The 21,954-nt window shown below is 24.9% G+C and overlaps 1 protein-coding gene across 5 annotated transcripts; it reads right to left on the bottom strand.

Annotated features, from left to right (window-relative positions):
* Positions 1–5,599: 5,599 nt before the first annotated feature.
* Positions 5,600–21,656, bottom strand: LOC145836007 (required for meiotic nuclear division protein 1 homolog). Of its 5 annotated transcripts, none has more exons than XM_082943788.1 (8): positions 21,595–21,656; positions 15,887–16,038; positions 15,149–15,298; positions 11,749–11,912; positions 9,916–10,141; positions 8,324–8,416; positions 6,822–6,966; positions 5,600–5,811 (listed from the first exon to the last, which is right to left on the bottom strand). In XM_082943788.1, the coding sequence occupies exons 2-8, from the start codon at positions 16,030–16,032 to the stop codon at positions 5,731–5,733; spliced, it is 1,005 nt and encodes a 334-aa protein (XP_082799914.1). In that variant the 5' UTR covers positions 16,033–16,038; positions 21,595–21,656; the 3' UTR covers positions 5,600–5,730. The 5 variants fall into 5 exon arrangements, with proteins under 5 accessions (XP_082799914.1, XP_082799915.1, XP_082799917.1 ...); XM_082943789.1 differs by lacking the exon at positions 21,595–21,656 and adding an exon at positions 16,988–17,127 and having other exon boundaries at positions 15,803–16,038; XM_082943791.1 differs by lacking the exon at positions 21,595–21,656 and adding an exon at positions 16,988–17,127 and having other exon boundaries at positions 11,749–11,874; positions 15,803–16,038.
* Positions 21,657–21,954: the final 298 nt, after the last annotated feature.

Genomic DNA, 21,954 nt, shown 5'->3' with positions numbered 1-21,954 from the left:
TATTTTTTATATATATATTTTTTTCAATTTCTATCCGATATAATTTTTTAAATATATCAAGGAACACTCTCTGAAGTTTTGAGGTAGTTATCTCAAAAAACGTAGGAGACGATAGACTTTTAGTGAAATAGTCTATTTTTGCCGTTTTAGTTTGCACCTCCCATAAGGATCCTATTGTTGCCTCCGACTTTGACCGGCTATATCTCAAAAATTATTTTGAACTTTTTCAATCTGTAAAAAGCATCTTGTAGCTTAGTAAAAACTACATAAAAAAAGTGTTTTACCCACCCCCCCTATGCCCTTAAGTTGCATTTTCTATTTAAGAAATATAAATAGTTTTGTGAAAGTACTTAAGACCTCTTAACAATTAAAATCTGTTAAGTAAGCAACTAACATTAAAGAAAACTTTATTCTGTTTAAATAAAGTAAATTATTTTAAGTTTTACCCTAGAAAACAAAAAATAAAACTATTTTCTCGTCTAAAAAGTAATAGTCTCTTAGGTATAAAGCAGTAATTTTATACAGTAATGATATGTTTAGAAATAAATAAAAACTCTGCAATTTTCTTTTAGTTAAATTAAAAGAACTATATTTATTTAACGAAAAAATATTCAATGAGATAAACATTAAAAAAACTTTATAAATTTGGGAAACAAGAAATCTAACTAGTTAAACGAAGAATGTCTAAGTTGACAAAATCATAATGAAAAATTTATTTATCTTATAGTGAGGTTTTGAAAGTAAAACACCTAGTACAATTAGTATTCCGTAGTCTGGGAACTAATTAATTAAACATTTTCGTACGACTGTGTTAGCAACAAACCAGATCATAGAGGTTAGTTGAATAAAAGTTTTATAATTTTCCTGACCTGCAAAATTTTTTATTGCTCTAAACTATAAAATGCTGTTGTTAATGAAGTAAATGATAAGTATTAAACCTAATTAAAAGTTGTTTCAATGGCAGAATCTAATGTCAAAAATTATGATGTTTTGGAGCATTAAATCTTAAATGATGTTCTTGTTTAGGTGCGTATTTATTGAAAAGATTTTTTCGCTATAAAGGTAAAAGTAAGGTTGTTTGTAGCTGATTAAGTAACCAACAACATACTGATTATGTTAATAATGTTAGAAATATGAAGTTTGATTTTTTTTATAAATGACTGCGTGCTAAACATATAGTCCAGTTAAAATTCTAATATTTGATAGAAATACATAAAGTTGTGATTCTAGTGTTTATGTTAATGACTTTGTTATTAAGCAAAAAAAAATCAAGTTCTTAGCAGCGATTTTTAATAATAAGTTAAGATGAAAAGGACATTTGAGCCCCACAAAAAGTATCTTTTTTGGTTTGCTTTGTCAAAACTAAGATCTTTTTTAAGTTTAATATATAAATGTAGTTTTAAAATAGTGTATCAAAGGAAGTTTATCCGCACGTTTTATTATGTATATCTGTATATCCGGTATTGTTTTAGTATAATCATGCTAGTTAAGGCCACTCACTTGATTAAGAAAGCTTTCTTAATCAAGTTAGTGGTATTAAAACTAAGAATGGCAATAATTTCAATACATTTAAGGCTAACTTGTTAGCAATTACCCACATTTATACAAGAAACAATACCGGACAAAAGTCAGTTCATCAATACAAATGAAGTAGTAAACACAATTAATACTATCAAAAAGAACGATAAAATTGTTATAGCAAAACCTGATAAAGGCTCAGGTGTTGTTTTATTGGTTAAAACAGAACATTTAAGTAAAATGAATAAGATTTTAAACAATTCAACATAATTTGTAAAGTTAGGACAGACCAGTAAATTTGAGTAAATAAGAGAAATTAATTATTGATTTTCTAAAAAAGCTGGTTTATAATAAGAAGATTGAACAATCTAGTTTCATGGCTATTAAACCAATTGGTTCAATTAGGCCGAGGATGTACGGTCTTCCAAAACTGAATAAACAACATATTCCTTTTAGACCTATTCGGTCGATGATTAAGTCTCTACAACACAAAATAGCCAGATTTCTGAATTTTTTATTAGAGCTGGTTTTAGTTTATTCTCACAGTTTGTTGTAAATGACTCTTTTGAGGTTATTGAAAGGATCAGCTACGCTAAATCAACTAATACACTTTTAATATCATTTGATGTTAAGCAATTATTCACCAATGTACCACTAAAAGAATCAATTAAGGTAAGTGTTAACAAATTATATGAAATAAAAAAACCTAACTTAGAGAAGAATAATTTTATAAAGCTTACAAAATTCATCGATACTTTTTGGAATATGCTCCTTTATCCTTTTGCCAAATTGTCTTGAGGTAATTCCGACATAACTAGCTTCACAGATGCAGTTAAACTAGTAAACTACCACACTTTGTTTTAAACTTTTTAGTGGGAATTATATAAACTTCATTCATTTTGTAGTATGAAGAGAAAGACAAATTTGATAAGAACGCTCTGTCATCGAGCACATAAAATCTGTTCAAGAAAATTATTTGCTGATGAAATAAAACATATAAAACTGATACTAAATAAAAATGGCTATCAACAAGAACTTGTTAATAAAATAATTAATTTACATCTTAAAAGTTTAAACAAAATAAAGCCAGCAGGGCCGGAGAAATACTTGTATCTTTTAGTACTACCTTATGTCAATAAGAACTCAAGAATTTTAGAAAGAAATATCTTTCAATTGGTAAGTGGGACTAATCATTCGGCAAAGCCGATCGGTATTTTCGAATCCTAACCAATGATTAGACCTGGGGGCAAAGATCCGATAGCAGAGTTTAAAAAAATTATGGTAGTTTACCAGTTTAACTGCTTCTGTGAAGCTAGTTATGTCGGAATGACCTCAAGACAATTTGGCAAAAGGATAAAGGAGCATATTCCAAAAAGTATCGATGAATTTTGTATGAGTAATATAAGTAATAAGAAAATTAAATACTTTAGAGTAGTAAATGCTACAAAAAGATCTGCTATTGCATAACACCTAGTAGATAAACTTAATTTTGCAAGTAATTGTAACTTGAAAAGATTTACAACTATTAGAAATTGTTTTCACATTTCTGATTTAATTAAACTTGAGGCTATTTTTATATTGTTAAGAAAACCTAAGTTGTGTAAACATAAAGATTTGATTATAATGTTTCGTTGATTTTTAAATTGTTTTATAAGTTGTTACTATGTTTTATAAATTTTTTAGTTGCATTGTAATTTGAAGTACTTATGTATTGTTAATTACCCTTTGCTTTATTATTATTATTACTTTTACGTTGATTACATTTTCACTATATAAGCCAGATTTAGAATTTTATTTTTATTGCTTAGTATACAACTGATGAAATAAGCATAAAATATATTTTGTTCTGAAAACTTGATCTTATTTATATTTTTTGAAAGAATTTATATAAGTAATCTATTGGTTAACTTAATTTTATGTTTTTAAAAATATATTCCTAGATCCTCAAAAACTCTAACTGTTGGTATTTTAGTGTTGTAGATTAATATGTCAATCGGGTCAAACGGTTTGTTTTTCTTAAAACATTTGTTAGGATTTAAATAAAGTTTTCTTGTTTTTAGCCATTTGTAGATGTTACCTAGAGTAGTTTGTAAAGAGATATTTGACTCACTAAAAATTTGTGTACCATCTGCAAATAAACTCATATCACTTTAATACCAATGTTTGAATTAATATCGTTAATGTAAATTAAAAAAAAAGAAGGAAACCAACTACACCACCTTGTGGTGCTCCACTGTATATCGTTAAAGGGTCTGACAGCATATCAATAATGACCACTCTTTGTGATCTCCCAATTAAAAACTATTGAACTACTTCACTAAGGATTCATGTAATCCATACTGACTTAATATTTTTAATAATCGTTTTTGAGATAAAGTACTATCCATGAATTTAAGCATGTTAATAGTTTGATGCTTGATGAGCGGTTAGGGAGAAAACCAAATTGTTTATCAGATAGTAAATTATAGTTAAAAAGGTAATTTAGAATTTTCATAAATAAAATTTGTTCAAAAATTCGAGAAAACCCACCAGTTAAAGATGTTGGCCTATAGCTTAACGCTTTGTGTGTATAACCTTTCTTATGGACTGAAATAACAAAAGACATTTTCCATTGTTTTGGTACTTCAACTAATTATATTAAGCATTTAAAAATCGATGAAAGTGGAAAAGTTATTGATGGATTCGGATACTTAATAAAATAGGGCGGGGCATTTTCTAGGGTTCTAATAACTTTATTTTTTAAGTGATCAATTGAATGTTTAATGTCTTCATAAGTTATAAAAATGTTTTTCATTTTACTACAACTTTTTGAGCTAGGTTGAAACTTTGGTGGTTATCATCTTTTTTAAGTACATTTTGAAAACTTCTATTAAAAATTGAGGCTATTTCAAAATCTGAGGTTACTGTTATCTTTACCATTGTCATATAAAAGATGTATTTTAGTACTTAAATTAAGTTTCGATTTTACGTAACTATAAAAAAAATAAAACTTGTGCTTTGCACAGTTTTTCTTCATATTCAAAATTGTATTTTTTAACGACTAATTGATATTCTTTTGACTTGTTTTTATAATCTTTAGAAAATTATTTATTTGTTTTACTTTATTTTTATAGGATGAATTTTTCGTTTAACAATTTTTTATGTGAGATGGATATCTCTCACTTTTATTATTTTTAGAAAAAAGTGGTGTAAAAAGTTAAGTTGAGCTGATGATTTGGTCATAAAAATGTTGGAGATTTTTTGATTGTTAAATTCTCAGGTCTAATTATTTTTTGGCAGGTAATTAATGATGTTTTCAAAATCTGCCTTTTTAAATCATATTAATCTTTTTTAGCATTGATAACTTTTTTACTTTCAATTTTTAAGTTGTTTTGTTTTTTGAAATCTCTTTAGTAAAGTAAAAAAAAACACAAACTTACGTTATCTATATAACACACTACAGCTAGTATAACCTGATATCAAAAACGGTATAAATATATAGCATTCATTATAAACTATCAATAGTGTATAAAAAATTTCACGTTTGAGGTAGTTTAACACTTGTTTTTATAACTTATCTATGCTTAAAAGAATAGTAAATATACTATGATTAAATATGTTACAATTATGGAGTGCATAAACATATTTAAATTTTAAAGTTAAAAAACGTTTAGAGTAAAAACATAACTTTTGTCAACAAAAAATTCATTTTTTACAAGCTTTGTTTTATAGAATTACCTCTTTTTTTAAATATATAGTATTAAAAAATTATGAAAATAATTCAACTCATAGAGCTTAGATAAATTTCTTGTTACTACATAAGTTAAAACTACATGTTAAATTCATTTGATTGACTAAAATAAGTAGCAGAAACTATTTTAGTTGTAAAACTATTTTTTTAAATATAAAAACATTGCTTATAGTTATGTATAATTTTTTTAACTGTTTAAAATATCATGAAATAATAATTTACTAATAAAATTTTCAACAAATTTTTATTTAACCTTCTGTATATGCTTAAATACTTATGTAAATCTAACGCAAACAAAATTTAATTGTAGAATTTTCTAAAACCAAAAAAATGTGATTATTAAAATTTACGTGTAAATAATTTATTTGTCGTTATCAATTATAAAAAAATTATAATCAAAAAAATAAGAAAATTTCAAAAATTTTCAGATTATAAAAAACATCTCTATAAAAACCAATTGCCTAGAATAAATAAAAAAATATTTATTTATTTTCATCTTTTGAAGGAACATAATTCTCTTTTTTTTTAGAATTTAGCACAAAGTGAGTGATTTCAATGGCAACCTGCAATTTTTATTGAATTCAAGTTAACTTTGTATTTAAAATTTATTTAGAAATAATAAATTGATGTTAAAAATACAATTACAAAGTTAAAAAATTAAGATATCCACTGATTACAAGTGTTATATTCTTATTTTGAATCTAAAATAAACGACGCTTTTATATACAGTATTTCATATTCAAAATATTTTATGATAAAAAGTATATTTGAAATAATTTTAATGAGTAAATGACTTTGCTATTTTAAAAAGACAGTCGACCACTTGTTAGGGGTCTGTAAACTGTTTTGAGTTACATGACAACTCAAATAAAAAAAATTCAAGAAAATAACTATACTTGAAAAATATAAAAAATGGTCTTGTAAGTCTTATTAATAGGATTACGATGGTAAAAAATTACTTGAAAATTTAAAAAATAAAAACAAAAACTATCTTTTACTTAAAATTACTACATTTTAATAAGCCTTAAATCTAGTTTTAGCCATATCTCAAAAAATAAGTTTAAACTTTTAGAAAGTACAAAATGCTCTTTTAAGTTTAATCAATAAGATAAGATGGTACAATACTTTTGTCTTTTGGTATTACAAAATAGACATTTATCAATAACTCAGAATAATTTAGATTGTTGGAAATTGAATTGTCAAAATTTGAGCAGCCGTGCACCCACTACTTGGCCAGTCAAGAAAAATTTTCTGATCTAAGATTTATCTTTTAGTTGAAAAAGCTTGTGATAAAAACAATTTGTAAAAAAGTATTTTAAATATATTAAATTCAACTAAAATAGGTAACAGCCTTATCAATTAAATATTTCAATAAATAATTGCTTTTGAACTTAAATTTTTATAAATTACAAAGAAAAGAGAGCACAAACGACTTTTTTTCATCAATTCTGTCTCAAGAAACATTTGTTTTTATAAACCCTGGCATTTGTCATTAGTAATAATTAAAATAAGATTCATAAATCAAAGATGAACTACTCTGAGTCTCTATAAAAACATTAAGTCTAAAACAAACCTCCAACATAATAAGTAGCACAATAAGAACTTCGACGTTGTAACTTTTCTGTTCAGTTATATGCGATTTAACTAGTTCTACCATCTCAGAACAGTAAGACAACTTCTTATTTATTTCTTCCACCCGTTTGTTTATGTCATAATACCTTGAAAGTTTTTATTATTGAAAAGATATAATTTACTTCCTATGTTTAATATAAATGTTTGTATTTTAAGTTTATGATTTTTATACTGATTTATAAATGAATTTAATTAATTATAATGATTTTTTTAACTTCAATTATATATAAGCATACTGTTTTATATACTATGAAGGCAATTATTAGTCAGCTTACTTACAGTGTAAAATACTTTCTAAAAATGTTATTGCTACTTTATGAATTATAAAGACAATATTTTTTCAGAGTTGCCACTATTCAAAACTTGCCTGGTTCATCAAAAACTGACTACAGTGAATAAAAACTAGCTGAAATTATTGTTTAAATATGTAATTCAAAGCAATTTTTTTGAAATATAAGCGAACAAAGTTGGTAAGTTTAGTAAATTCCCTATGGAAGGCGCAAAAAAAAAGCGAACGAAGACTATTTTACTATAAAAATATTTTCCAATTCATTTTATAAATAATCTTATTCACATTTTTACAGTAATATCTAAATCTTTAGAGTAAAGAATGTTTTATAGTTTTGAAAAACAATACTTTTTCTATACTTTTTCTCATCTAAATTATTATTTTTAAATATTGTTTGAATTCTAAGATCAGAACTGTTTTAAACTCTTTAAGCAATGTTTCTTGATAATTTTTAGAAACCAGCTTAAAATTTAATATATAATTTTAATAAAACTTCAAATGCCATAAAAATTGACAATGGAAAAACTTTATTCCATTGTTTATATTTAATTTTTACAAAGATAACTGTATATAAAATAAAATTAAAGTTTATATACTTTATAGAAACTGATTTGTAGTTTAATTTATTGTGTACGACCCAATGTTAGTTTATTTAAAAAATTAATACTTAACAATGATCTATATAACACCATACAATTACTAAATACATGTTCGTCAAAGTTGTAATCACCTCAAAAAGCATTATACTAAAACATTGTTAACTAAGTAATTGCCAGAACGCAGGCTAGCTAAACATTATTTTAAATAGAAAAAAATAATTGTATCTGATCTTAATCGTTTAGACGTAACTCTTATATCAAGCTAAAGCACTTTGGTAATCGGAGAATTTTTATGGTTATATAATTTGTTGAGGTCAACAAGGTAAATACAATAGATTTTTGTTTAGTACTATGTCTTCTTAAATTTGTTTAATTATAAGTCTAAGTAGTATAATTTTTGCAAAGCCTGATTTAATATAAGATAATAATCTTTTTCAAATTAACAATGTTTTAGTTCTGAAAATGCAGCTTACACTCTATAACTTTTACTTAAATTAATTGTTTATTTAAAGTTAATAATCAGCATAACAAAAGTATATCAATAAAAGTTCTCACTTTGAGGCTTGCAGGAAAATGTTTTCTAAACTTTCATTGTCCCAAAAAACGTCTGGTACTGAGTTTGAACTGTGCTGTAAATTAACTCTGTGCCTGTAGTATGTATGCTACTTGTTACACTATGTTTTGATTGTTAACTTAAATTATTTACATTATAAAATATACACAAAATTTAAGTTTTAGCTAGTAATTTAGCTCGGTGCTTTGGCAGGCGCATGTAATCTAGCATCTTAGAAGCTTGAAATTGTGAACGTCATTACTATACTTAAACGCAGAAAATTATCACCGTGTCAAATTTATCAAATATACAATATCAGGGTTGCCATGTTTTTAATAAAAAAACTAGCCTGATTTACAAAAAATAGCCTAGTTTATTTTTAATTTAGGATTTCCATTAGTTATTTATCTTTGTTCACTTAAAAGGGAACGGGTCAAAATTGCACAAGGTTATTAAATTGCACGAGGGGACTAAATTGCACGAGGGGACTAAATTGCACGAGATCAAAATTGAACGAGTGCACAAAAATACTTCTGCACTAAGCCAAATTTGCACGAGGGAACAAAATTGCACGAGTTACATTTTTTCACTAGAGTAAAAAATAAACAGATAAAATAAATAAATAAATAAATAAAAACAGATAAAAAACACTAAAAGATAATTTGATTTAAAATTAAAATAAAAAAGTTACTGACCGATGGTAAGTGTTAAAGGTAACAGTGATAGTAAAAATAAAAAGTAAAAAATAACTAATAAAAATTATTCTTAAAAAAAAGCTAGTTAAAAAAAAACTACTGACCGAGGGTAAGGGTTAGGGGTAACAGAGATAGTGAATAATAAATTAAAAAATTAATAATAACTTACCGTCCGAGGGTAAGGTTAGGGGTAACAGTGAAACTAAAAAAAAATTAAAATTAAATAAAAACTTTTTTTAAAGTTAAAAAAAATTCAACCCGTGCAAAAATGTCTCCGTGCAAAATTGTCTGCTCGTGGAAAAGTGATCTTTCATGCAAAAATTTCTTCGTGTTATTTTATCGCCTCGTGCAAAAGTATCTTTGTGCAATTTTGTCCCCTCTTGCAATTTTGTACGCTCGTGCAAATTTGAAAGCTACCCACTTAAAGAATGACTGTAAACACTTGTTTTTAAACTTACATCTAATTTTATGACTTAAGATCTAATAAATACTTTACTGTAAATTAATTGTGTTATTATTATAAATTTTAATTCAAGCATTATAATGAAAACTAATAATGATGTAATAAACTAACGGTTGCTGCAAGAAGGAATATTTTAACAAAAAGTTTGAATTAACTACAAAAAATTAACAAAAATTGAATGGTAGATCACAACTTAATAAAAAAGTTATACAATTTCGACAACTGAATCAAGTCAACCATGATAACTTTTTTTCAAAAAAAAACTAGTCGAGTTGACCTGAGCATTTTAAATATATAACAAGCCTTAGTTTTTTTCAATGTATGACAACCCTAATAAGAACTGTAAATGTGTGTTAATAAAAATAAACTAAACTATGAAAATTTAAATAAAATAAAAATCTTAAAAAAATAACGCAATCGTTTAGAATAATGAAACCTAAGTAGAAAAATTTGCCCAATATGTTTGAGAACGTTGTTGGAAGTGTTTTTGGTGATCCTGGTGTTGATCAGTTCATTGGGGAGCGGCTCCAACGAGTGAATGAGCTCGTCGAGTGCGAGTTCCCAGTGAGAAAGCTTGACAGATATGGCAAGTGAGCTGGCGAGTGCGTACATGTCAACACACTTCACTCCTTCCTTTGACGAATTGTTGATGTTCATGAAGTCTGCAATTGATTAAAACAGCTAATATACAAAAAATATCATTATTTTAGTTTGCAAGTTAAAAGCTGTTTTTTTAAAATTACAGTGAAAACCTTTGAATCTAAACACAATTTCAAACAGCTTTGTTTTAAGTTATCAATCTTGGCTTAAATTATAATATATAAAAAACTTTAGTTTTATATGTGATATAATATATAAAAGTAAAATTTTTGCAACTAATATAATTTAGTTTATATATATTGTTTTATATAATTAAACTATACTTTGAAAAATCGATTTCAACTTTATTTTATCATAGTAAAACTTTAATTCTTCAAAATTTTAAGCTGTTATAACATACACTTATTGCAATTGGCTATTACTTGTAGTAAAATGCTTAAAAGTATATTTAAAAGTTTGTATAACGTTAAACTTAAAAAGTTGTACAGAAAAGTAAGTATACAAAATTTTAAAAAAATTCTATATTAATTTTTCTTTAAATATTTTCTGATAGATCAACTGAGAGAAAAATCAGTTAATCTACTAGAAACTGAAAAAGGACAGCTAATTAAAAATGACTGCACATTTATGATGGTTACATGACAATTAAAATTCTGACAATTCAAATTCTCAGAATAATATTTAAGAGACTATATCTCAAAAAGTTAAAAAATATTTTTTAAAACTTAAATATAAGTATGTAGGTCTTGTTAATATCTACAAGCAATTTTTTCTTATTTGCAAAATTTTAAATATTAAAAAATAATAAAAGTTACTTTAAATAACTGTTTTTTAAAACTTATTTTAGCCATATCACAAAAAAGGGACAAGTTCAAAATCCACCCAGTCAAATTCTAGAACCGCTTACCGATCGAGGGTAAGGGTTAGGGGTACAGTGATAGTGAAAAATAAATAAAAAATAAATGTATAAAATACAAAAAATGTATAAAATAAATTAAGATGTAACGTTAAAAGGCGTTAATACCTAGAGATCCTGATAAGCTAAGCTTATCGGAATATATACCACATATGTTTTTGTGTTGAAACTTTATTCCGACTAACAACATATGTGGTAAAATAAATTAATAAAGAAAAAATAAATCAGGTGGATTTTTATAATAAACCCACAAAAAACAACTAAAATTTTTCAGAAAATAAAAAATGGCTTGTAGATATTAATACCTATATACCTATATACTCATTTTTCAGCTTTTTCAAAAATACTTAACTTTTTAAAACATAGTCTCTTAATTCTTTTTCTAAGAACTTGAATTGTCTGAATTTGTCTTGCCTGAATTTGAATTGTCGTGCACCCATTATTAATTGTTTTATTTTTCAAATTCTAAAAAAATTGCTACAAAAAATATAAATAAGTCTTAAATTCATAATCAAAACAATGAAAAAGCTAAATGTAGTTTTTATTTTTGTAGATAAATGCTTTTTTTAAAGTGTTTCTTTTTTTCTATTTAAAACTATTACTTTTTTATACTTGGCTGTAAAAAATAGTTCAAATTCAAATCTAATTCAATAAAAAAGATTATATATGTTTCTCTCCAACTGAATTTACATTTAAAATATTTTTAGCTTTGAGTCTAAGAACTTTGACAAAAAATAAATTAGTTTAACAAACTTTTATTCAAGCTAGTATCTCCTGAAACAAATTTAAAATTGAACTTTTCAGCTTGATATTCGACACTATTTTCTTTGTAAGAGTCTACTTCATAATCTTTCACAAGTTGGTTAATAATTCTTATACCTGGGTCAGATACATTCCAGTATGAAATTGTTCCAAAACTAGTGAAGTACTGATATATAAATATATATTACCAACTGTTGTTTTTAATTATTTTATAAAATTTTGAATAAAGTTAGATTGAAATTTGATATTGTACAAAAACATTAAATAAAGTTATTTAAATTTTTTTGATTTAAGTATATTGTCAAATATTAAAAATTTTTAATGTATCTAGAAAACCATGTATGTGATTATATAAACTTAATCACTTTCCACATAGCCCACTTGAAGGGCTATCAAATAATTTAATACAAAAATTCGATTTTAAAAAATACAGTACATACGTTTCATAAAAACAATAAAATTATTTTTGATCATCAGCTGTAGGTTTGAAATTAATTGTACATTGCTAAAGAATTATACAAAAGTTATAATGTTTTTGCGCTTTAGGTCGCAAACGTACTTTGAAGGCTCAGTGTCATTTACATATACACCATCTTTGATAGATTTTTTATGGTTAGCATATCGTAATCTGAACTGAGTTGAGCATAAGCTGATGAAGAACTTTTTTCTTTTAAATTATGTTCTCCAAACGGCAATGACCTCCTTTTAAGTTATATTTGCAGCCATCAGCGCAACTCAATTGATTCTGAGTTAGATTACTTTTATTTAATATTTTTGGATTATGTGACTTAATTAATCTCTTCAAACTCGCCGTACATGAATAACTAGTTTGCATATTATGTATGTTGAAGATTTTTGATAATGGATAATTCTTTTGGAATGTTTATTTACTAGATTTATAAATTCTCTGCCAATTTTTGTTTAACTGAACTACTGATTGGAGGATTATACCAAATTATATTTCGTTTTATTGTATTTTTTTGTTTGTTTTAGTTTTTTGCTTAGTTGTTTTAAAATAAGGTTCATAATTGTAACTTGATCTTTTATATAAACGTTGATTATTTATACATGGTATTTTTTTATAATATTTTTCTGGTGGCCAAAACATTTATTGATATACATAATTTTTGCGTTTCCCCTTTTTATAAGGCATATAGGGGAGATCATACAAGTTGAGCTTCACATCCAGGTAGTCAGTAGTCATCATTGGTGATTCAACAGTGAGTCGTAAACCCATAGACTTGAAGAAGGCATGCGTATGTTTTTTAGTCTTTCTACTTTAAAGCCAGAAGAATTAGGCAGTGTAGCTAGATTATGCGCAGGGATCGTTTATGGGTGCAGAATTATGCGAATTAGTAGGACTTTTATGTTTGACTGGTTGAAAAATATTTTTGGTTTAGAAAGAGTTGGGTTGTATAGGGACGATGGTCTAGCTGAAAAAACTAAAACAAACAATAAAAATAAAATTAAATTAAATATAATTTGGTATAATCCTCCAGCCAGTAGTTCAGTTAAAACAAATATTGGCAGAGAATTTATAATCTAGTAAAAAAAACATTCCAAAAGAATTATCCATTTTCAAAAACCTTCAACATACATAACAAGCAAACTAGTTATTCATGTACGGCGAATTTGAAGAGATTAATTAAGTCACATAATCAAAAAATATCAAATAAAAGTAATCTAACCCAGAATCAATGTAACTGCGCTGGTGGCTGCAAATATAATTTGAAAAGGGGCAATTGCCGTTTGGAGAACATTATTTTTAAGGCAACAGCTAATTCTGACCTTGATAAGAAATTCTAAGTAAGCTTATGCTCAACTCAGTTCAGATTCCGATATTCTAACCATAAAAAATCTTTATAAGGTGGTGTATATGTAAATGAGACTGAACCTTTAAAGTACGTTTGCGACCTAAAGCGCAAAAACACTGATTTTAGAATAACTTGGGAGGTGATAAAAAGAGCACAGCCAATAGCAGATGGTAATAACCCTGTTTGTAGGCTGTGCTTAAAAGAATCAATGGCCGTTCTGTATTCGTTTAAAAAATAAGGTTGCTTAGATTAGAGGAAATAAATAAATACCATCTTGTTGACATATGAAAAAGCTCCTCTTAATATATAGTAAATTTCAAAGTATTTCACAGTCACTTAATTGTAGTTTTGTGAGTTTTAGTTGTTTTTTAGATGGAAGATTTACTTTTGTACTGCACATTACTTAATAATTACGCCATAGTGTTTTTTTGTTTTTTCTTGTATAATTTTTAAACCATTGTTTAGCATAGTGCATATAATTTCAAACCTACAGCTGATGATTAAAAACATTTTTGTTGTTTTTATGAAACGTATGTACTGTATTTTTTTAAATAAGAATTTTCGTAATAAATCATATATAGAAAAAATGTGATTAATTAAACTTAAACACTTTCCACAGAGCCCACTTGAAGAGCTTTTCAACAATTTATTCAGAAAAGTAATTCAAAAAAAAACATACGTTTAAAAAGCTAAATGCTTTAAACTTATAGTATACATTATTATATTAAAAAAACTAGTATGATAAAAATCTAGTTGAATATTTCTTATACATATGGGAAGTCAGTAATATATATTTTGAAGGTAAACAATTACAGTTTGAACAAGAAACTTATTGAAGTTTTTTTTTGAGATATTATGTTAAACAAATAAATTCATAATATTTAGTAACTGTAAAATAACTAGAAGAAAACGTAATTTTAAAAGTATAAGAAGAAATTACTATTAGCTATTATTAGGTGTAAAAACAAAATTTCAAAACTGCATGGTATGCATTTAAAGTTTTCCTGGGTTCAATGTTTTTTTTTTCTACTTTTGTAACTAAGTAAGTAAGAGCAACTGACAAAAAAAAATTAACAATGTAATTAAACAACCACTTTTCTTAAAAAATAAATACTTATAGGTAAAACTCTCGAGCAAAATTACATTTTTTTCAATGAATGTTTTACAAACATTTGAAATTTTTAGAAGTTTTATAACTATTAAGTTTTTGGTTACAAAAAATGCTATAACTTTATTATACGTTACTGTTAAATTAGTGAATTTTAAAGCCTTAGATTTACAGGACGTGAAAAATAGATTTTATAACTTACTTAATTTACTTAACTAGAATTAGATTTACATAGTTCAGGTTCTTATTTGTTTAAAAATACGCTAATTTCACTTCTATAAAAAATTGGCACTTAATAATTAAAGAAAAAATTGGATTTAAAGTATCATTTTATATTTCAATAACTTTAGTCAATGTTAAAGCAACGCATGAAATGAATAAACGGAATTCTAATTTATAAGCTTATTATTATACAGACTTGTTTTCATATGAGTTTAAAAAAGAAACCATTGGAATTTAATCTACTTACCGAAAAATAAAAATATAAGCATCAAAGTTTTCATCTGCATTAAATTTTTTGTCATTTAATTTTATCAATGCAGCATCAGAAATTTCCATCGGGAGTTGAACTGTTGATATATTTTGGTGCTTTTTTAGACTTTCAAGTAAGTGTTCAAACCTGTGTTTCAGAAAACAAACTATAAAAATTTTATAAAAACCTTAATTTTTTGTACTGTTATTAAATTCGAAACTTTGATAAAATAGTTTAAACTATCTATACAAATATGACAGCCTAAATATATGAACTTGAAAAAAAGTATTTAAACATTATTTTGTTCAGATAGAAACATAATAAATATACTTTAAAGCTTTTTATTTTATTAATTTACTCAAAACAAACTAATACTAATAATTTAAGGGTAAGCAATAGCATAACTTATTGTTAAATGAGTATGAACTTAACAAATAAACATACATATAGAATAAATTTTTAAAAGATATATACTGAAAACATTAGTTTTATTATATTATACACATTTTATTGTAAAATCAATTATATTCCTTTTTTATTTGCTTTAACTTGTTACACTAACAATCTTAATTTGTAGTACAAAAATTTTTTGCTGAACTCAATTTGATTAAAATTTTATTTAAAAAAAATACTTATACAAATATTTCAAACATTAGACGCTAATTTCGAATATTCTATCTCAGCAGAGTATGGTACAACTTTGCAATTGCTGAATAAGACATAGTTTAATAATACTTGTAAAGATCAGCAGTTCCATAACAGTTTACAGGTAAAAGCTCTTTTTCAGTTATAATGTTTTTAATTGTCCTTTTTTGTCTTCTTCTTCGGACCAAAACCATCTTTTTCAAATCATCTCGGTGATGCATATATGAAGTTGCCATCCTATTCTTTTAAGCAAAACAAATTGATTAATAATTGATACAGAAAACTTAACTAATATTAAATAATAAATATTTCACTTTAGCTTCTAATTAAAAAAATCTACAGTAGACTCAAAACTGTGTTTAATATATTTTTTAAACAAAAGTCTTCTACGTTTATAGCTTTTATCAAAACTTAAATGTACAATAAATAAGAGAAGTTATGCCAGTTGGAAAAAGAATTTGAAGAGTTTTTGCATATGTCAAAATTTTACTTCTTTAAAAAGTCAACTGTCAGAAAAAAACTATAAAAAAGTACTTAAATTTCAAATTTTTAAAACTTATTATTTTTAAACTCATTAGTAGTTTATGATTTATATTTATATTTTATAAAAAATTTTTTTTGTTATTTTTGATTTTTTTGTCTTTAGGCTAGTTAACCTTTAAAGACTAAAGGTACTCTGCGGACAAGCACAAGGTATATTTGTTGACGTTTTTAAAGCCATAGATTTAATAATCTAATGAAGTTATTAAAATCAGTGCAAATCACCTAAATACATATTATTAAATTTTAAGACATTTTTAGCAATGATTTTTTTGATACCCTATAAATTACTTTTGTTTTGATAAGATTTATTTAGTCTGAAATATTTAACTGGTATAAATTTGGGCTGCATTAAAATGATATTTCAAAAAAACATTTATAAGTATTAGTTCTATAGAAAATTTTGCTCCCTATAACCAGTTCAAAGAAATTTTGGTTTACTTTTTGCACTTCTTAACTATAAATGTTATAAAGTAGACAAAATCTTATAAAACTATAAAACTTAAAGCTAATGTTTTAAAAATACACAATTATTACTTTATTTACTTGCATACTAAATATAAATAGTTTAGATATTTTTATGTTAAGAACGTTCTGTAATATACTTTATTTGAAATATGTACATCTTTTAGCTTAATCAAAAAAATAAACCTGGGTACAACAACATAAAGATATGTTTAGTTTTTTTCTTTGTAGTATAAACCCTGCTGCACGTAGTGTTACTTTTGAAATTTTAAACATTATTAATATTATTTTCAAATATTTATCTTTACTACTTTTAAAGATAGATATTATAAACCTAAATTATTTTTCAAGTAAAATTAAGTTATTGTGTAGTTTACATAAATTTAAAAATAAAAAGTTCAAACATTGCTATTAAGTTTTATCTGATGTTTGAAGAGGCACAAATTAGTGATCAAATAATAATTGTAGTTTCAAACTTTTATAGTTGGCATTTAACTTTTGTAACTTAAAAGTTAATCATTTTTAATAATGAAATTATGTTTTTAAAAGTATAGTTAAAAATTAGCTTTATATAAAAATATTCTAGTTAAAAACAATAAAAAACAAGTTACAAAATATATAAGCTAAATATTTAAAAATTTTGAGCTTATTCAACAACATAAAAATATCAATAAATTTAAAAGCTTTTTTTAATATTGATATTACTTTTTTAGCTAAATATTTTCAACAAATTTAACTTAGTTTTATTCGTCATAGTTAACAAATACACACTGTTTCGTTTATATATGAAATAATAAAATTATGCACTAAGATAAAAAAATGTATCATACATTGTACAAGGTTAAGAAAATTATTTAACTTTGCAATAGCTTTGCAAAAACTTATGATGTCAGATTTAAAACAGATGTAAAACTTTTCTAATTTAAACAAAGTCTAAAATATTTCAGATTGTAAAATAAATCTAGCACACATAACATTGGTATCACGTTATAAATAGTTTTTATTTCTCAATAGTTTATGATGTTAAAAAATTGAATTATAGCTTTTATTTTATTATCATAAGACCAAAAGCTTAACAATTAAAAATTACCAAGTCTAGTAGAAAAGTACAACTTTTTTTATAACTTGTAAATTCAGAAAACAAAATATAATCATAGTCAATTTAATTTAAATGTTTAGAATTACTTGAATATTAAATCAACAAATTTTTTATACTAAACTGTGTTCAATTATTTTACCTTTAATCAATTTTAATAACATCTAAACAGACATAGCAGTCATGGCTTAATATTGGCAAAACATAGCATATAGGTAAAATAACAATGGCTAAAACCCGTGCAACAATTAGACATAAACATAAATATCCTCTAAACAATATAAAGCTTTTATTAAAATAGTTGTTAAAAATGCTATTTCAACTTTTTACTTTGATCAATACTTAATTCACCAGGACCAAGTTTAAATAGCATACAAAATCCTCCAACTGTAGAGAGAATATGAAAAAATTCTTGTTGATAAAAGTTTTTCAATGGCAAACTATTTTCGTACTTCCAGAACTGATTTTGGTTTAAATTATAAGCTAATAACCAGACAATAAGAATTGAAACAGAGAACTTTGTTTTATAACCAAAAATAATTAGAACAGCTAGCATACAAACAACAGTATCATGAAATAAATCTGATAGGCTAGATTTAAAATGAAGCAAAGTTATAAACATACATACTAACAATACTCTTCCTAAAAGTTGTGCGATAGAATAGATGCTGTTACTTTGATTTTTTACAAAACAATAATCATCTCTACAAGAAGCTTCTACAACCAGTAGTATTAACCCACCAAATAATGCTAAATCAATTGCTGCATACTCCACTAATAAATATAAGTCAAAAATTATGTTCTGCGTTATGATTACAAGAAACAAGCATGATGAGGAAAAAATAACAAACTTTCTGCAAAGTAGAAATATACATGAAATAAGTTGAGTAAAAAGTAAAGTAACCACTACATAAAGCGAACAACTATTAGAAACATTCCATTTTCTTCTGACATAAACAGTTTCACTTTCAAAGTTAATAGTCATAAAGATTACATTGTTGATGTAGGGGGACAACAAAAGTGTTCTTGGAAACGTGAAAAATAAAGTTTTAAATAAATTTGCATATTTTTTATTCTCTCCTTTTGTTTCTGATTTACACATAATAGTATCTTATAGAACTAAGGCATATCTACAAAAAAATATTAGTTAGCATATAAGCATTTAAATTTATCTAAATTTTAATAGCAGCAAAAAATATGCATTTAAAAATATTCATTTTTAAAATGTTGTCTTTAAAATAAAAAGTTTTAAATTTATTTCAGCTAAAAAAAGTCGTATAATAATTAAGTATATAAATATTATTAAAAAAAACTTTTTTTCTTGCTGTTACCAGACATTATATAATTTTTATAGAGTTATGTATATAAATATTTATTTAATATGATGTTCTCTCAGTAAAAAGTTAGAAAATATGACATTTTTCTTTGATTTTAAATATAACTTTGTTAAAAAAATAAATTACCAAACAAGTGTTTATAAAAGTATGTAACTATTATGATGTTCTTTCAGTAAACAATTTCAAAATATGTCTAATCTTTAGAAAAATTATATTAAAAAAAACTGAAAATGCAGAAATTTTTTTAATATTTTGTTAAGTAGATCAAAAACTTACAACTATTTTAACCACAACTATAATTTTTACAAATTTTTGTCACAAAATCAGAGTTGCCATTCTCTGATACAAAAACTAGTATGAGTAGCTATAAACTAGTTTTTATAAATAGGTGAAAAAAAATTCTTTTAGCCAGTGTGCACTTAACACCGTAGTGTTTATATTGTACTTGGTATAAACTAAACTGCACTAGCTGATTAATCAAACTTTTTTTTTTCTTTATTCGAAATTTCTTAATTCAGCTTTCTTCTTAAATAAGTTAGGAGTAAATGCCAAAACAAGCTATAAATTATTCTTTCTGGCAACCCTTGTGCAATTAATTTGCACAGAAAAATTCTTGAGCTAAAAAATATGTTTAAATAAATGCAATTTTTTTAATGCAGTTATCAAATTTTAGTTTTTCATGCTATTATGAAGACAACTAAACCTTAAAAATGACTTAATTCTTATAAAAAAATTTGGTACTGTGCAAATTTTAACTTAATTTGGTACTTAGCAAATATGATTAAGATGCTGAGAACTGCTGAGTACAATAAAAATTTATTTTATCACTAAGAGCTTGACTCAAAATTTAGGCTTGTTACTTGATATTTATAGAAGACTATGAAAAAATATGTCTGTTATGTTCAAGTAGAGGTAGACACAAAGCTAAAAACTCTATTAAACAATTAAAATTCACTTAAATAATAGAACAATAATTGAGTATAAAATATTAAAAACAGGGTTTCCCGAACTTTTTTTCACTAGGCCCCTTTAAAGAAATAAAAAAGCTCTGGCCCCCTCCAACCAGATTTCTCAAAAGACTACTATTAAGTATGTCGACACCTTTTTTTTTCTTTTCATCATCAACTTGAGAGTATCTAGTGTAAGTTTCAAATTATGGCCTTGTGGCTCCCCCTTTTACAGCTTAGGTCCACTAAATTTCTGAAAACTTCCCATTTTATCTAGTGTAAGTTTCAAAACTACCATTCAAAACACCTGATACCTTTTTTTTTTGCTTTTCACCATCAACTCCAGAATATCTAGTTTAAGTTTTAAATTATTTCCTTATGCCCCTTCAATACTCACGACCCCTTCTTTGGCCCCTTTGCTGCTTATGGGCTCTTATTTTTCTGTAATGGCTCCCAAGGGCAAGCCATATGAACATTTTGTGAAAACCTGATTTAAAAAAACCTTTACTAAGTTAATCTAAGTCATTTTGAATATTAAAAAAAAACTAGCCAGAACCTTTCAAAAAATGTCAAAAATGTAGCCTGTGTTGGCCTGATATTTAAAAACAACTCAAACTAGTCTAAGTGTGTGACAACCCTACAAAACTATAATAACTGCCCTTTCTAATAAACTGATCATAAATTTTTAGAACTAAAAATATACCCTAGTGCTTTATTTAACTTACTTTTTAAACTCTTTACCTGAATACTAAGACAAGTAATTATTTTATGCAGTTTTTTAACATTTCAATACAACAATTTAAAAATAATTCACATTTGAGTTTGAAGAAAAAACAATTTAATAAATAAACTGTATTAAAAATATTACCTCTTCTTTATTAAATTTAAATTTTTGTGAATGTTTACAGGAATAACTATTTATACCTTAAAATGATATATTAGATATAACCTTTGTTATTTTTCTAATACAGAAATTTTGATTCAATTAATTTTCATATTACAGTCACTTAAATTTTTTGGTTAATTAAAGTTTTATATTTCACAAAAAATAAATTTTATCATTAACAATAGTTTAAATAATTAATAGTTGGTCCATCATTAGGCATAAAAAAATCCTGTGCTTTTTAAAAGTTTTCAAATTAATCAAGATAAATAATTTTTGTAGTGAATTTGCATGCATCCAGAAAAATACAGTGTAGTAAGAACCCTATCTTTGGGGTTTTAATTTTAATTACATTAATAGTATAAATAACAAAAATAAAAATGTAGATTGGCTTATATGTTAGGGGTACAAGATGATTACATTTTAATTAAATAATAAAGGTAATGAGAAAACAGTGCTTTCTATTCTAATATACTTTTTTGAGTGTTTAATACTATTGTCATAATATATTAAAAAAAAGAAGTAATTACCTAGCATGATGTCACACCAGTATTAAGCTGAAATTGTCCATAAATTTAGGTTAAAAATCAATGTTTTCAGTTTAATATATTAAGTCTAAAAAGATAATTTGTTTTAAACAAGTTATATAACTACATAAATAATTATTAACTTTGAAGTTGGATAGGTTGTATTTTTAAATTATATGTTTATAAGCCACCTACAAAATTTTACTAGATACTTCTAATTGTTTTTAAAATACATTTAAAGATAGTCTTACAGATAATAAATTTTATAATATTATATTAAATTAAAAAAAACATTGTACTTTAATCTAAATTTATATTCTAAAAATACATCAAACATTATATAATTTAGGCTTGATATTGGTG

Source organism: Thalia democratica, chromosome 5 (assembly GCF_965202585.1).
Source record: "Thalia democratica chromosome 5, ktThaDemo2.hap1.1, whole genome shotgun sequence".
In the NCBI taxonomy this organism is placed as follows: domain Eukaryota; kingdom Metazoa; phylum Chordata; class Thaliacea; order Salpida; family Salpidae; genus Thalia; species Thalia democratica.
The sequence above is the reverse complement of the archived record's forward strand: the minus strand, read 5'-3'. Positions and strand labels throughout refer to the sequence as shown.